Source organism: Lithobates pipiens, unplaced genomic scaffold, assembly GCF_037356315.1.
Source record: "Lithobates pipiens isolate NorthernLeopardFrog02 unplaced genomic scaffold, aLitPip1_a1.2 Scaffold_13, whole genome shotgun sequence".
NCBI classification, from domain to species: domain Eukaryota; kingdom Metazoa; phylum Chordata; class Amphibia; order Anura; family Ranidae; genus Lithobates; species Lithobates pipiens.
In genome coordinates, this window is record NW_027507718.1 from 34,941,447 (window position 1) to 34,959,249 (window position 17,803).

Sequence of the window (17,803 nt, forward strand, 5' to 3'; positions counted from 1 at the left end):
ATGGTCAGGCTTACATATAAATAAATACAAATTAGAATTTCCCAATTTAAAGCAGAACTCAAGTTGGCAGTACTTTCCTCTGCTTCAGTCCCACACCTGCGAGATCCCTTGCCAGCTCCTCTGCTTCTTCCAGGTGCCGGTCTTCAGCCATCTTGATTGCCATGCACAGGAGTTCAGTCATCCCAACACACAGGCACTTTGCCAGAATGTAAGCTGAGCTGCCCACGCACATCTCTGCGCACGTTCAACAGATAACTGAGAGCAGGTAGGTAGATTTATTTTATTGCAAAAGAGATATTGCATACCTCTTCTGCAATAAAGAGCCTGCGCGCAGTTCTTTTTTTCATTGCTTTTGTCATGCTTAAAAGTGGTTGTAAAGGCATCAGGTTTTTTACCTTCATGCATCCAATGCATGATGGTAAAAAAGCCTTCTCTGTGCAGCATCCCCCCCCCCCCCCAATACTTATCTGAGCCCCATCAGGATCCAACGATGTGCACTTGGCTCTCCAGGGACTCTCCCTCCTCATTGGCTGAGCCATTGTCTCCCACTGCTGACAATCACAGCCAGTGAGCCCAGTAGGGAATGTGGGTGTGAATGGACACACAGAGCAGTGGCCTGCTTAAGTGCCCCCATTGCAGGCTACTTTCTTGCGATGGCGAGGGACCCGAGAAGAGGAGCATCTGCTCTGTGCAAAACCACTGCACTAAGCAGGTAAGTATAACATGTTTGTTGTTCAGATAAATATCTTTAGTATCACTTTAAAGATAACCAAAGATTGAAAGTTTTTTTTCTTCCACCTCTGCCATGACAAAGATTTAAAGGGATTTGTAAAGCTACGTGTTTTTTTTTTTTTTTTTTTTTCTTGTTTTTTAAATAACAAACATGTCATACTTGCCTCCACTGTGCAGTTCGTTTTGCACAGAGTAGCCCGATCCTTGACCTCTGGGGTCCCCCAGTGGCGCTGGTAGCACCTCCATGCATCGTATAACCACCTAGAAGTGCTCTCCCGGGGGGTTACCTTGGGGGCGTGCTCCCGAGTCCAGCATTTGCATCCTTGGCCCTGCTACCCCAGCGTCCACGTCATTGGATTTGATTGACAGCAGTGGGAGCCAATGGCTGCGCTGCTATCAATCTATCCAATCAAGAGCAGAGACTATGGGCAGAGGGGAAGAGCTCATCCCTGGCGAGGGAAATACAGGGCTCAGGTGAGTTAAACGGGGGGCTGGTCAGTGACAAGTTTTTTCACCTTAATGCATTTTTTAGCAGGGTTAACAACCCATCTTCTCCTATTAAACAGTCATGAACTAACTGTTCTGGGTTAGTGTCAAGCTGGCCATACACATATCTTTTTTTTTTTTTTTTTTACCAGCCAGCCAGCTGGCTGATCAAAAATAAACTGAACCGATTCCCCTATCCACAATTGACATGGATGGGGAAATCCTCCCCCCTGTGTCATTCGATTCTGACAACAGGTATCCACTGCCATCTGGATATTCTGATCAGCCAATTGGCTTCAGCACTGATCGAAGCTAAAATTTATAACAAAACTGTTTGAGAGCAGTCGGTCATTAGATTGACTGCTCTGAAAGGGGAACAGCCATAGATTGATCAGAATTAATCTGGTCCCTGGACCAGACAAATTTTGAACCACCTATGGCCAGTTTGAAAATAGAAGGGTTCGCTCAACAGCCAGGCTACTATCGTTTGCATAATGGGAGGTTTTCCATGGCCTCCTCCATGTTTCTCTCAGAAAAGGTTTCCTTTAACTCGAGAGTCTCCAAACTTTCTAAACAAAGGGCTGCTTTACTGTCCTTCAGACTTTAGGGGGGCTGGACTGTGGTCATCTGGAGTAACAAAATGTTGCAGTGACGGTGGGAGTAAACAATCCCCCATCATTGGTATCTCCATTGTTGGTGTCCTTGGGTGGAATTGTGCCCCATCATTTTTCTCATTGGGCCACATTGTTTTGTGTCATTGGGCTGCATTGTTGGTGTCGTTGGAAGGAATTGTGTCCCGTAATTGGGACCCCATTGTTGGTGTCATTTGGAGGAATTGTGCCCCATCATTGGTGTCATTGGGCCGGGTTGTTGTTGGGCGGAACTGTGCCCCATCTTTGGTGTCATTAGAAGGAATTGTGCCCTTCATTGGTGTCCATGAATAAAATAGCACCCCAAGGGCCATAAGAAAGCAAGCAAAGGGCTGCATCTGGCCCACAGGCCAACGTTTGGTGACCATTGCTTTAACTGATCCAAATAAATGAAATCAAGAATCTGGTTGTTATAGGCAATGCTGATGGTTTTTATTCTTTTGTTAGGCTCTCTTGGTATACGGCATCAGCCAAAGAGCTGGAAAAGGGTATTTTTGTTTAGTCAGCACGCCTGCTTTACTAGCTCTATAACAACAATACAAGGCTTCCCGATATGCTAGAGACTGCCTTTAGATAAAGCCTTGTTTATACAGGTGTCAGGTACCAAGAGCATATGAAGGAGAGATACAATCGTAAGCTGAGAGCCCACTTCACAAAATATAAATAACTTTCCAGATTTAGCGTGTGTTTTTCCTTTAAGAGCGAATCGGAGCTTCACGCCAAGGGAACATGTGGCTGTCAAAGTTCATTAGGGTTTCGCAAGTGACTGCACCTTTAAGAGCCAGGATGTGGCTTTGCAGTGTGTAGTGTGCGACTCTGTGCACAGAACAGCTGAGGCTTTCACAGGCTGCTAGAAGGAGACACTGTCCAGCCAGAGTCATCGGTGAAGGGCTGTCCTAGGAAAATGTCAGCCCTGTTTAGCTAAGGTTGTACTAATGTGGAATATTTCCTTATGCGGCAAAGGAGGAAAAAAAAAGGTTGAAAGGCAGAACTGGAGGTAGTGGGCTGGTGTAGAATAGGCTATGACAGCCAGTGTCAGCATGAAAGCACAGGGACTGCCGACGTCTGCTGGAAACAAAGAGTAAGTCTTGCAGTGTCTCTACCTTTTGCCTATATGTGTTCGCTTCAATTACAGTGTGCTTTTCATAATGTCTTATCACTTTCTGTTTTAGTGTTTCAGGCAGAGCCATGAATGCAGCTTCCTTTGCTAGCTTGTGTGTTGCATGCATAAAGATCTACATATTGCCAGCTTCAGTGTGCAGGGCACGGATCTGCCTTCCTTGTTATGTGAGCTCCACCAGTTTCTCTTTCAGCTGTGGAATTTCAGGCAGAGCTGGGAACAGGTCCGTTTACATATTTCCAGCTTGTCTGTGTGCCATGGTGGTCTGAAGACTCCGAGCAATAGAAAAGATATGGCTGGAGGGCAAGGGTTTGGCGTTGAGGCGTATTCTGTATTTAAATGGTTGGTTTTGATCTTTAAAGGATAAGCCGATGATTTTAAAGTCTTCAGAGAACAAAAAGAAGAAAGCATGGTTTCCTGGGTAACAACTGTATGCATTTTGGCTCTTGAAGGAGGCAAGATGACAGTGACAGTATTCTGTGAGCAATAGTCAACCACAGCTTGAGACCTAAAACTTTTGAAAGTTTCTTTTCGATATAGAAACACTACAGTTCCTGATCCTTTTCCTGTTTAAAATCAGTTTACATATCTGCTCACTTTTGTGTGCATAACTGACCGTTTGGTCATCCATGCTAAAAGGCCTACATTTTGTCTGTTTATATATATATATATATATAGATATAGATATAGATATAGATATAGATATATATATATATATATATATATATATATATATATATATATATATATATATATATATAATATATTGCAGGAGGAAAACCCAGACTGTGTGTGTGCTATATGTCCACATCCCAGCAAATCACGTACAATTATGAACAAAATACCGTATGCAGTCATGGACTTTGTATGGATATATAGAAGAGAAACTGAGTACCATTAAAAATCTATTGCACAAAATTCAAAATTAGGCTTTGTAGTCTGTTTTTAAAAGGAGTCCGGAGCAGGTTTAATTACTGGTTCAGGTGCAAATTTTTACTTTAATTCGCACCTGAACCAGACCTAAATTTGCACAGGACTCTTTTTTTTTTTTTTTTAACGGACCACGGCCAGCCCGGACATGACTTAACCAACTCCATTCCAAGCCGGTCTGGTTCATATGTTATGCGAATCTGATGCTGTTCAAAATGCATCTGATTCGCATATATGTGAACTGAGCCTTACTCTCTACATAGGGGTTCACAATATTATTATTATTCAGGATTTATATAGCGCCAACAGTTTGCGCAACGCTTTACAATATGAGGGCAGACAGTCCACTTACAATACAAATCAATACAGGAGGGATCAGAGGGCCCTGCTCGTTAGAGCTTACAATCTAGAAATATGCAAAGATTCTGATTTACATTTCACACGTGGACTCACTGTGTTTCATAAAATCCTTCTTCAGGATTTTGTGACAGAATCAGTACATTGAACCCCAATCCTAATCTTTAATAGAGTAATATCAGCCAGTAGGGTAGACTGGAATTCACAACATGTGCATGTTGCCTATAGAGGTGCAAATGAATAAGCAAAGGTGAAGCCACTCCCTCTCGGGTGGGAAATTCAGGTACAATCAATAGACAGCCAATGGTCTTGTACACATTATCTTTAAATAGAGGGACTGGTTTCCCAAGAGGGAACCATTCAGCCCCAATTTGAGTAAATCACCATAAAGACCTCATGGTAATCAGAGTAGTCAAGGCACTTATATTCCAAAGAGAGTCTCTTGATAAGTAACTTAGAAACCGGCTCAGTTCACATCAACCCAGCCTCAGAGTCATTTTTTATGTAATATATTTTTAATGGTACATAACAAAGTTGTTTTTATGGTGCCAAGTTTCTCTTCTATATGTCCACACAAAGTCCATAACTACATATTTTGTTCATAGTTGTACAATTTTAGAAAGGCCTATGACTGAAGCTGTAGGACATGTTTACTTTTCTGTTCCTAACATTATTGAAAGGTTTCATGGAAATCGCAATGCATTACAAACATATTTGCCATTTGCTACACATATGCGCAGGTGCTGTGGATCACTGAAAGGTTTTTAGTGTGCTGTCACAAATTTCCTAAAGGTACTGGAAGCCTAGTTCACATTTAAAAAGCTCCACGTGTACTTGAAAATGCTCCAAGCAGACATTCTTAACCTGTAGGAATGTATTTTTTCCTCCCTCAAATGTCCTCCAGATTCAGCCTTCAACTGCATGATAACTTTTTAATGTATTGGATGCATATTTGTTAACTGGTAGACAAGCGATATCTAAATGTTCTCCCTTTATTTGCAGGAAAAGAGGAAAGTGCTTCAAATGGTAAAGACGAAAAAGATCCTAAATCTGCCTATTTTGTGGAAACACCTTATGGATACCAATTAGACCTGGATTTCCTTAAGTATGTGGAGGACATACAGAAGGGTAACACTTTAAAGAAAGTTGCCATTGCAAAGAAACGCAAGTTGATCCCTAATTTTCCAGAAGGCGGGGCAGAGTCCTGCCAGGGAGCTGGATGGCCCTCTACAGATTCTCTTTCATCTTCCAACAGTGATGAAAAAAAACAATCCCCTTTTGTAATTGCCAGACGACATACAGTTTCTGGCTCTAATTCCTCATACTCTCAAGAAGCATCTCCAAATTGTTTAGCCATCCCCGAGGATAAACCTTTGCCACCTCCCTCACCCCAGCTTCCCAAACACAATTTTCATGTTACAAAAACTTTGATGGAGACACGTAGAAGGCTAGAGCAAGAGAAAGTCATCATGCAGGTAGCTTCATCGTTCAATGATGTTCGTAGGCCAAGGCTGGCAAGTTTTGGAGGTATGGGCTCTACGGGGTCACTGTCATCATTCCCTGGGTCAACTGGACACAGCACAACTGCTCAACAGCTTCCAAATGGCCACCAAGCTACTAGTGATTATAGTGCCTTCTTTGCTTCCTCTTTAGGGAGCTCTATCCGTCACAGCCCTCTAAGTTCTGGAGTTACAACACCAGTGACTAATGTGAGTCCTATGCATCTCCATCATATCAGGGAGCAGATGGCTATTGCACTTAAGCGCCTTAAAGAGCTAGAGGAGCAAGTAAAAACTATCCCTATACTTCAGGTAAAAATTTCAGTGTTACAGGAAGAGAAAAGGCAACTTATGTCTGAAATTAAGAGCCAAAAGGTTAGCAGCCAGAAGGATACTACAGGTTTTCGAAAGAGATCTTACAGTGCGGGTAATGCTGCTGGGTTTGAAACCTCACGTAAATCAGTTAAACCTGGTGGGGAATTGCATATAGATTCTGATGACGACACAGAAACTCAGGAACAAAATACACAGACACTGAAAGAGTTTAGACAGCTAACTGCTGAAATGCAGGCTTTGGAGAAAAAGATCCAAGACAGCAGTTTTGATGTTTGTTGTTCTCCTCCACAATCTAAGGAAAAGAAAGCTAAAGAAAAATGTTGCCGTTCTGTTGCTGTTGGGGCGGATGAAAATATGAATGATGTAGTGATGTACTATAGGTCTTCATATCTGAGCAGAGATGCATCGGTAGGTACTGAGATAGACGTAAGAAGCACTGGGGTTGGGGTCACAGAGGAATTGCTTGGGGTTTCTACTGATGCTGAAAGAGAAGTTGAACTTCAACAGCAAACCATTGAAGCACTTAAAGATAAAATTTACAGACTTGAAACAGACTTGAGGGAAACAACCTATGAAATGGAGATGACTAAACTGAAATTGGAGATAAGGGCAGCAGGCTCAAGGCAAAAAGTTGATAAAGCGGTGATGGCACAGCCCTTGACTTGCAACAGGATGGTTGAAGCAGTGGTAGAAATGAGTGACCAAAGCAACGGAGATTATTTAGATGTGGTTGACTCTTGTGTAGGTAACTTCATGGAGATGAACAGCATTGGGATTTCATGTCAGCCCACCCTCCAGAGTACTGCTGCTGGCCCTGACTTCCCAATGAATCACTGGATTGTAAAAGCTCGAGTTGACACACATGACAGGGGTGCAGGGTTGGAACTGGAAATGTGTGACAAAAGCGTTGGCATGGACCCAATGATCTGTGATGGGGGACTTTATGTATCAGTAGATGCAGACAAACAAGGTCATAGCAAAGAAACCACTAAAGATTTGAAATCTATTGGATGTGGCGATTGTTCAGTGGATGTTACAGTTAAACCATTGTTGGATTATTTGTCACGTGGGGTCAACACAGAGCTTGTAACCAAAGTAGATTCTGCCGTAACAGCTTCTCCTTGGACTGCTGAACAGCAAACGAACACTGAACTAATGCTATCAAGCCAGTCCACCAACACACATGTGCCAAGTCTTGTAGATACAAGCACAAATACAGCCATCAACATGTACAGTAAACAAACAAATACAGAAACTGTGGAAATGCGTTCTGTAGCCATAGGAGATGGTAAAGTAAAGGAAGTCAACGTTATACCAAAAACACGTTCTATTGGAGTATGCACATCTGACTCTGAAAATCTATCTTCAGTCCGTAAGACCAAAGATTTTGGAATCGGGCAGATAAATATATCGGATAACTTCTTGATAGGTGTTAAGGTGCGTAGCATAGCCTGTGGTCCTAGTGAGGCCATTCCCCTTTCTGTTGATGTAGGAAATATAGCGGTTGGTGATGAATCTAATGAGGGACAAGAAATTACTTCAATAAAGACCAATGAATCAAAGACTGAATCTCCTGCTATAGACCATTACATTGAACGTGTGCAAAAGTTGCTACAGGAACAGCAAATGCTTCTGGCTGAGAATTATACCGAACTGGCTGAAACTTTTGGAGAGCCCTATTCACAGATAGGCTCTCTTAATTCCCAACTCATCAATACCATCTCATCCATAAACTCTGTAATGAAGTATGGCAGCAATGAAGAACTACAGACCTCAGGAATACAAAATAAATCAATGGAGATGGACTCCTTTTCAGGTAAGGTTTCTAAATGATTATTTGGTTCAATGCATAATTCGGTTGTGTCATGTGCAAACCGTTGGTGTACATTGAACATGCAACTGCAGTTTGATACAGAAAATTGTAATTGTGTCTTTAAGAACTTTGGGGGTTATTTACTAAAACTGGAAAGTTTAAAATCTGGTGCAGATCTGCATAGAAACCAATTGGCATCCAGGTTTTATTGTCAAAGCTTAATTGAATAAGCTGATTGGCTACCGTGCACAGCTGCACCAGATTCTGAGTGCTCCAGTTTTAGTAAATCTCCTCTTCTGTGTCCTTACAGGGATAACACTTGTAGGTAACCCATTTTATATAACAGATTTGTAAAAGAAGCGGTAATGGTACTCTGTTCCATCTGCTCTGCATAGTGTTTTAATTTCGTCATACAAGCTTGCTTCAAACAGGGTAATTGTTCTTTGGGAAGAACTGGGATGTGGTGACAGATTTTGGACACCGCTTATTCTTTAGTTGAGTCGTTTTAAAAGCTTTCACTCTTACCAATTGCAATTTTTTTTTTCTTACCTGTAAAAACTGCTATATCTTCTCATGACACAACTGTGAACAAGGGTGAATTGACCAAAGTTTTCCAACTAGATGTGTCTGTTGTACAATATCTCAAAAACAGTTTACATCATCCTGCAATCAGCCTATTGCTCTTGGTGCCATTACATGTATAAAATATCCTTGAAATATCCATAATAGGATATAGTTTCCCTCCTAATGTGGAAAACAAATTTGTTTAATTAGAAGCTTTGATTCATATTTTGCTTTCTGGGCATGTTGCATTTGATTTGTGAGATGCAAGGCAGAGTTTATCTATGACATTTTATCCTTCTGATATTTAATACAACAAAAGCTGGCTAGAGTACAGTTTCCTAATAGTATTATATGAGTCAGAGTTGCAGATCAGAGTACAATGCATGTGAAGAGTGAAGCTTAAGCCGGCCATAGACGGAGCGATTTTTCTTCTTGCCGTGGAGCCATTGTGTTCTCCTGGTGGGGGAATCCACCCCTTCTGGGGGAACACAGTGATCTGTAACAGCCACTTGAAATAATCGCATGTAAAATCCAACAGGTTGGTTGTACACAAGTTGATTGATCAATCAACTCTGGTACATTCAGCCTACACATACATTGTTCCAATCTTGGCCGGTCCCTGGTGTACCGTCTATGGTCGGTTTTGGGAAGGCATTATTTAAAACAAATATAACTTGTAATAACTACACTTTCTGCTTTACACTTACCACATTGTTTGTTTTTAAAAGTTTTTTTTTTTAAATTATTATATTGAACAGACTGTTGAGCTAGATTCACATTTGTGAGATGCAAAACTATGCGCAATCCCGCAGTGCAGAAAATATGCATCCCTTTTGCAGGCACTCAGTGGTGCCATTAGTTCTTAATGGCACCCCAATGCACCTTGCTAATGTGTGCACGAAATTGTGTGCCAGAATATAAACAAAGAACTACCGTATGCATTTTAGGGTGATTGGGGGGGGGGGGGGGGGAAGTTCCATTCCTTTTGTGTGATTTTCACGCATAGGGCAACTGAAACGAATGGGTTGCCCTAAATGCAGCACACCAAAGCGCACGCACCCACCATTGCACCTGCATAGTGTTGAATGGAGCCTAATTGCAGAGGAGAAACTAGACATGTAGCTATATTCAGTGAAGCAATGCAAACACAAAGTTTAGGGCGTGAAATGCAGTAAACCATTATGGACTTAACATTACTGGGGTCCGTTCATCTAAAAATGCCAGTTGCTTCATTATTATGAGTAATCCTTGGCTTCGGTGATCTCTAAGGTCACTTACTTAAAAGTATGAAACATTCTAACTTTTGACTTGTTGATGGCTTGTTCTGGGTCAGTGGCTTAAAATATTAAAGCTGGAGACTGTCAGGTGACTAACATTTTTTAGAAGAACAGCAGTGATGGCTGCCATATTTCTTTTATGACAGCTTTCAATGAAGTCCCTTTTTTTACAACCTAATCGTTTTTCTTAGAATAACATCTTTAAAAATCTACCTATACAGTACATTGCACCACATATATCTAGACATGTAATCACACGTAATTGAGCATTCCAAGACTAATATGCTATCCTTGTTGAATGGCATAGATCTTCCTTTTTGAAAAGTTTGGAAAAAGGGGGATTTCCTTGAAATGTTAGTAGACATGCGCTTAATTCTTTCTGTATTATTTAATGCATTGCTTCCAGGATGATTATTTACTGACCAGTGTGGGTGGTCTCATTGAACTGTTGTTGCTGCTAGAGCACTTGCTGGCATAAGCTTACATTATGCCAACATAAGGGCATTGGGGTATATTATTTTCCTACTGAAGGTGAACATATTCATACATCTAGTGTGAGTTCAGCAGATAAAAGAAAAATCATACTGGCTATGCTTGTATTTATGCGTTTTCCAGGCTATTAATAGTAGAACTGTCTGTGAAGGCATTTTTACCAAACTAAAAACTGTACTGAAAAGAACTTGGTTAAAGCAGTATTACATTCACAAGCAAACACTTATTATGCTGCAGCTTACCAATTCTTAGTTATGATGTCTACATTGGTTTTCTTTTTAGGCTTGCTTTGTCCTATTTTTTCATCTGATGATCGGGCCAGTAAGTCTGTTGTTTTTCAATAGTACAGGCTCTCCTGCAGATTGTATCAATTACTGAGATGAGACAAACCATTTAAAGTGATACAAAAGTCTTAAAAATAACAAACATGTTATACTTTCCTGCTCTGTGTAATGGTTTTGCACAGAGCAGCCCAGTTTCTCCTCTTTTCGGGTCCCTCTTTGGCGCTCCTGGCTCCTCCCCTCCTTTGAGTACCCACCCCCATAGGAAGCAGCCTGCTATGGGGCACCTGAGCCGCAGCTCAGTGTGTCCATATTCGGACACGGAGCTGCGGCTCTGTGTGTCCATATTCGGACACGGAGCCGCGGCTCTGTGTGTCCATATTCGGACACGGAGCCGCGGCTCTGTGTGTCCATATTCGGACACGGAGCCGCGGCTCTGTGTGTCCATATTCGGACACGGAGCCGCGGCTCTGTGTGTCCATATTCGGACACGGAGCCGCGGCTCTGTGTGTCCATATTCGGACACGGAGCCGCAGCTAGGCACCGCCCCCACTCTTTCCATATTGGCTCACTGACTTTGATAGCAGCGGGAGCCAATGTCCCAGGCAGCAGAGTCTCTCCTGCAACATCACTGGATCGAGAGAGGGCTCAGGTTAGTATTAGGGGGACTGAGGGGGGCTGCTCCACAAAGGTTTCTTTTATCTTTATGCATAGACTGCATTAAGATAAAAAAAAAATCTGCCTTTACAATCACTTTAATGCTGACAGGTGCTTACAATCATCAGCTTTTTTTTATTTTTGTAAAACCTTTATCCCAAAAGGAACAAAACTGCTGTCAGTACTAAAGTTTGAGCTAAAGTTTGGCTTCAATTTGCTAGTGTATTTAAAACTGCTAGTACATATAACACTCCCCTCCCCCCAGACTGGCAATGCTGCTGTCTGCTGTGCCCCACGTCCTCATTCATCCAGAGTGGGGGCAGGCTAATGAAGGAGGTGTATTACTGGCCAGGTCACCAGGTGAAAACCAAGGGGGAAAAGCCTGAAAAAAAGAAAACCAATACAGCCATCACATCTAAGGATTGGTATATTACATTTTTGGTTTTGCGTTTATTACCACTTTAAGGTAAACAGGCTATTGGCACAGATCTCCTGCATTGACTTGAACTTGACTTGAACACTGTCTATTCAGACTAGAAGCTGAGTCTCCTTTATAGATGAAAGAGCTAAAATTACAACAAAGCTTTCATTCACCAAGAAAGCTAAATCAGGAAACTAGCCTAAGTTGTATAAAGAGTGTTAAGCAGATTTATTAATGTATCAGACGCACACATTCGTGGATTTATTTTAGTTACCTGTGTGTTTTTACTTTACTTTTCTGTTCTGTGCAAGGATGGCTTTTTTCCCACAGTGTTCACTGTATTTGTTTGCAAATATTAATGTTGTATTATTTATTCTTCCACCCTCGGCCTATTTGGCAGAATCGCATCAGCTCTGTATCTGATCATGCAAATTTTTCCCTGTTTCTACTTTAGAACAAGGCCATAGACGGCCAAAAACCGTGACTGCATTTGTCATTCGTAGATGCGAAGTTATTTGCCAGTGGTGCCCAACCAGTCACTTTTCAATTCACCTAAATATATACATATACAGTATTTGCCTAAGTCTGTAAAAGAGAGCCATTCAGTCTGTGAATCACAATGGTCTTCATTTAATATTCAGAAGAAACCAAACATTTCTGATTTGCCAATTCTTCTGATTGTGAATACACCAATTCTCTTAATTGTTGAATTACAAATGTTTATTTTTTTAGATTCTACTGATTATGAATTGCTAATCTTGTGTAACTCATCAACCTGTTATGCAAATATTGAATACTTATTTAAAATAAAGAAAATGTAACTTCAAAAATCAAAAAGTGTGCCCATTCCAAAACTGAAAAGGCATGGGCAACCTGTTTGGGGGGGGCTGAGAATAATAAAGCATGTGCAGTAGAGAAGTGCCATGGTATAACCATGGCCATTGCATGCCAGCGAGAAGAGTGCATGCCGGCAGGCAGAATGTGCAAGAGAAGAATGTGGGAGGGTATGGCAGTGAGCAGTATGTGCAGGCAAGGAGTGTAGAGGATATGATGGGGCTGGGTTGGTGGGAGATTACTATTCACATGTGGTGGCCTGAGGAGAGAGGTCTTCCAGCAGTGAGCAGACAGCTAGGGGGTATCTGGCAACTGAGGGGGATGTCTGTTAGAGGTGTGAGTTTTCCTGGGGTAGGAGGGTGACAGCTGGAGGTTTAAGGCAACCTTGGTGAGATGTTTCCGCAGGGGTGTGTGATGGCTGTGGGGATGTTTGTCAGTGGGTGTTATGCGGTAGCCAGGGAATGGGTCTGCCAGAGGGTGGGATAAGTCAGTGGGGGGGTCATCTGGTGTCTATTAAGGGTGAGCATCCTCTTGGCTTTGTCCCTAAAGGACCTTCCCATTATTTTCAGTGTTCTGCCATTCTCTCTGCCACCTCCCCATCCCCCTTTTACAGGCAACCCTCCAAGGAGCTTTGCAACTCTGGCCAGCTTAAAATAGGAATGTCTGCTGGCTAAAGTTCTCTTCCTGCAAATGCACACTGCCAACCACCTTATATGATCCCTGCCAACCCAATAACCTCTCAGCACAACTCCCTGCAGCCCCCGACTCCTGTCTGTGAGAGAACTTCCTTTCCTGCTGAGGGAGACTTATTGCAGAAAAGTTTGCAGACCTAAACCTAATCTGATAGCTCTCTAGCTCTCCAGTAGTAGGTCAGAGACAGCAGGAAGCCCAGGGATTGCCCATCGGCTCAGGGTTTGTTTTAGGTTGGTAGATCCAATTGTGTAGGAGGTTAGTAGGCTGTAGAGAGAGGTTGTTATTGTAGTGGGGAAAGCAGCAGGAGAGCAGAGGTGTGTATTTGTAGGCAGTTATGATTAAATCTGGCCAGGATGGGTAAGCTACTGGGAGGGATGCATGGATAGAAATTTGAAATAATGGGATGATACCTTGGGGATTTGAGCTGCCTTTGGGAATGTGATCTGATTGTGAGGGTTAGAAAGCCAGAGGGAGAGATCTTGTCTTTTGAGAATGTGATCTGGTTTGGAGAGATGACATCCTTGGGGACTTGCTACAGTGAGGAAAAAAAAGTATTTGATCCCCTCCTTTTGTACGTTTGCCCACTGACAAGAAATGATCGGTCTATAATTTTAATGGTGGGTTTATTGTAACAGTGAGAGACAGGATAACAACAAAAATAGCCAGAAAAAATGCATTTCAAAAAAGTTATAAATTGATTTGCATTTTAAAGAGCGCAATACGTATTTGACCCCTTGGCAAAACATGACTTGGTACCTGGTGGCAAAACCTTTGTTGGCAAGCAAATAGGTCAGACATTTCTTGTAGTTAGCCATCAGGTTTTCACAGATCTCAGGAGAGATTTTGTCTTGCTCCTCTTTGCAGATCCTTTCCAAGGCATATTAGGGTTTCAAGGCTGACATTTGGTAACTCGAACCTTCAGCTCCCGCCACATATTTTCTATGGGATTAGGGTCTGAAGGTCTAAGCCCTTGTACACACGGTCGGAGAATCCGTCGGAATGTGTCCCATCGGACCGTGTTGTCGGATAATTCGACTGTGTGTGGTATGCATCGGACTGATTCCGTCGGAATATCCGTCGGACCCAATTTTCCAACTTGTTGGAAATATTTTCCGACCAACTGGTTCGATCGGACATACTCCGATGATGTGTAGAGAATTTTGATAGGACCAAGTGCCATGCATGCTCAGATCAAATTCCTATATCAAAGCTATTGGCTACTAGCCTGAACGTAGTCCCATCGTAACGAAATTACGTCATCACGTTCTGAATGATCAGATTTTTCGACAACTTAGTCCGACCGTGTGTATGCAACAGTTTCGGACAAGATTTCCGACTGATTTGGTTGTCGAAATCTCCGACCGTGTGTACAGGGGCTAAGACTGCCTAGGCCACTCCAAGACCTTAATGTGCTTCTTCTTGCGCCACGCCTTTGTTGCCTTGGCCGTGTTTTTTTCCAGCTGTTTCCCCAACGTTCTAATGATCATTGAAACTCCACAAGGTGAGAGTCCCAGATGGAGGGAGATTGACAGTTATTTTATGTTTCTTCCATTTGCGAATAATCACACCAACTGTTGTCACCCTCTCGCCAAGCTGCTTGGTGATGGTCTCGTATCTCATTCCAGCCTGTGTAGGTCTACAATCTTGTCCCTGATATCCTTAGACAGCTTTGGTCTTGACTATGGTGAAGAGATTGGAATCTGGTTGATTGCCTCTGTAGACAGGTGTCTTTTATACAGGTAACAAGCTGAGATTAGGCGCACTCCCTTTAAGGGCGTGCGGCTCATCTCAGCTTGTTACCTGTACAGAAGACACCAGGGAGCCAGAAATCTTTCTGATTGTTTAGGGATCAAATACTTATTTAACTCATTAGAATGCAAATCAATTTATAACTTTTTTGAAATGCGTTTTTCTGGATTTTTTTTTGCTCCTGTCTTTCACCATTAAATTAAATTTAATATATATTATAGACAAATCATTTCTTTGTCAGTGGGAAAACCATACAAATCAGTGGGGGATCAAATACTTTTTTCGCTCACTGTATGTTAGGAATGATGGGGAGCTATAGGGAGGGCAGCATGGCAGCAGTGTTGAGGCAGTCAGGGAGGGCAGGATTGGGCAATAGAAGGCAAGAGATGGGGAGTGAAAAAGAAATCCCTATTGGAGGCAGAATTTGCCAGTAGCAAAGCAAATCTCTTGGGTATTATCCTCAACAGAAAACTCAAAGCGTGCTGTGAAATCAAAATGTTAACTTTTTTCAAGTGTCACCTTTTGAAAAAATCGCTAAGCAACCTGGAGTTCCCAGTAGGTTACAAAACTGTGTTCAGCTTGTAAAACTGTAGCTTCATTTGAATGCCATGCCTGGAGGCCTTCTGATGCATTATTGCGGCCTGTCTGAAAAACTCTCATTGCCAGCGATTTTAGTGTTCTGCCTAATATATCAAGGATGCAAAATTTCTTGAGTCGCACACCTGTAAGTGAGCACCCTTCCTCATTTGAAATCGACACATGCACAATGTGTGCTATCTCACTGTAGCAGCAGCAACACCTCTTCTACATTCCAAGCTAGCACATGCTTTCCAGCTACAGGGAGAGCGCACATCCTGCACATGTGCTTTTTCCTGAAAATGACTAGTAATCTGTGTATGAAAATATGTATTCATTACCATGTAAGCCCTCATATTCGTTGATTCATGCATAGTTTGAGGCTTGCATGGATAGGAAGATCTCAGGGGTGATGAGAAGAACTTCTATCCTTGAAATTGCAAGGGGAGCCTCAACAACATCCCTTTCCAATTTATGCAAGCTGATACAAGGTCCAACCACAATTGGAATAGTTCAGTTTTCAAGCATCCTGGTTACTATATGCAACTAATTTAACAGTTTTTGGATGTGTCTGTTGGTAATAATTTTTCAGTTGAAACCATGAGCAGGTATTTCAAGAACTAAATTGCATCAGCTGAATCACTTTTGAATCTGTGGTGTGAGAGTGTGGTACCCCACCAGCGTGGTGATGCATGATTCTCAACCCGGCAGGTTGAGGGGCTCCAAAGGATTTGCGTATTTGGGAGGAAACTGACTTTTCAGTTTCCTAATTTCTTAGAAAAGTCTACTTTGGGTTCTGGAGCCCAGGGATTTCTTAGAGATCTGTGTGGGATGAAATCCCCAGTCCTGGGTCCTTATTTTGAAAACAGCCAGCATTACTAATTGGTCAGGTGTGTAGTAGGCTTTTAGTAACAACCTGACCATGGTTCTGGGTTCCACCCTAACAGATAGGAAGTGTGGCCCAGGAGTCAGGAGGGCTCCACCTAGAAGAGAGGTGGGAGCCAGTGTAGCACGAGGCTGCTAGTGATAAGCACAGAGTTGAGAGTCCGGTCTGTGGGAGACAAAGCAAGGCCTAAAGCGTAAGGCCTGAGCAGGAGAGCTGCTGTTGTTAGCCAAGTGGGCTGAATATTTCTGTACTAGAACTGGAATGCTGAATACCCCTGCAAGGGAATCTACTGGATTTGTTGAACATTCTTTTGAATAAAAGTGGTCAGAACCAGCCCTTAAACGAAGGGAAAGCGAGTGGCGATGTCCTTAAAGCTCTTAAAGCTCCCCTTATAATGGCTATTAAAAAGTAAAGTAAGCCTCACCATTTAGGCCCCTTTCACATGGGGCAGGCTCAGTTGGGAGTCTGCCTGCTCCACAGGGAATCTGTCCACGGATCCCTGCTGAGCAGGCGTGTGGATTGTCCATCTCCGCTCCACTTATGCAGAGCGGATACAGACACCGCCCACTCTCCTCTATGGGCGGTTGGATGTAAATGGACCAACTATCCATTTACACCCGACGGCCATCGATCCGATCCACCAGCCAGATGGGTTATGGATCCCCTATCCATCTGTTTTTCGCAGATGAGATCGGATTTCAGCAGGTGTCACTGGACATTTCCATTGATCTCATACAAGGCTAAGGACATCCCATGCCTCTTCCCTCCAACCTGGAAGTACTGGGTAATTCATGTTGCTTCACCAGGCCAGTGAATGGGAAGTGATGAGCAGGAGGTGGACATTAAGTGAACCCGTATGGTCAAAGCACAGGTTCATTCTCTCCCGCTAAAGAATTATATTAAAATTTTGGGTTCTTGTAGATTGAATAGCTTGCTGGCATCTTGCATTTCACAGGGGAAACCTGTTGCAGTTGTTTGTGTCTTCAGCTCGTTTTGAAAAGCCTTATTTATTTTCTCAGACACCTAGCTCACCAAATCATGTGTTTATTCTACATTATGGTGTACTCGTCAGGGAGCGTGATACTACAATTTGTCCTTTGATAGTTGTTGGGCAGAAGTTGAGATTCTGATGAGCAGCACTGACAATAATATACTACTGGAGCATCTAGAGAGAAGGTAGGGTAAGACTAAAAACACACAAACCTTAAAATAAATAAATAAATAAATATATATATATATATATAATAGATATAGATGGAGAGATCCCTAGATATATAGATATCTATATATCTATATATATATATATATATATATATATATCCGATTGGGACAGAATGCCCCTAAAAACAAGTTTAACTGGCTCTTGACATGAAAAAGCTCAAGATCCACTTTGATTGGGTGGACCGAATCCCCAATGAAAGATTATACTGCCTCCTTCTCCTATGATCAA

General features: G+C 42.4%; 1 protein-coding gene across 5 annotated transcripts in view; it reads left to right on the forward strand.

Annotated features, from left to right (window-relative positions):
• KANK1 (KN motif and ankyrin repeat domains 1) overlaps positions 1-17,803 on the forward strand; it is a 246,825-nt gene that overhangs the window by 193,663 nt on the left and 35,359 nt on the right. For all 5 annotated transcript variants that reach the window (XM_077475001.1, XM_077475007.1, XM_077475003.1 and 2 more), the window contains one exon: positions 5,278-7,926. In XM_077475001.1, coding sequence (XP_077331127.1) covers positions 5,278-7,926 — 2,649 coding nt within the window. The remainder of the gene's footprint in view (positions 1-5,277; positions 7,927-17,803) is intronic.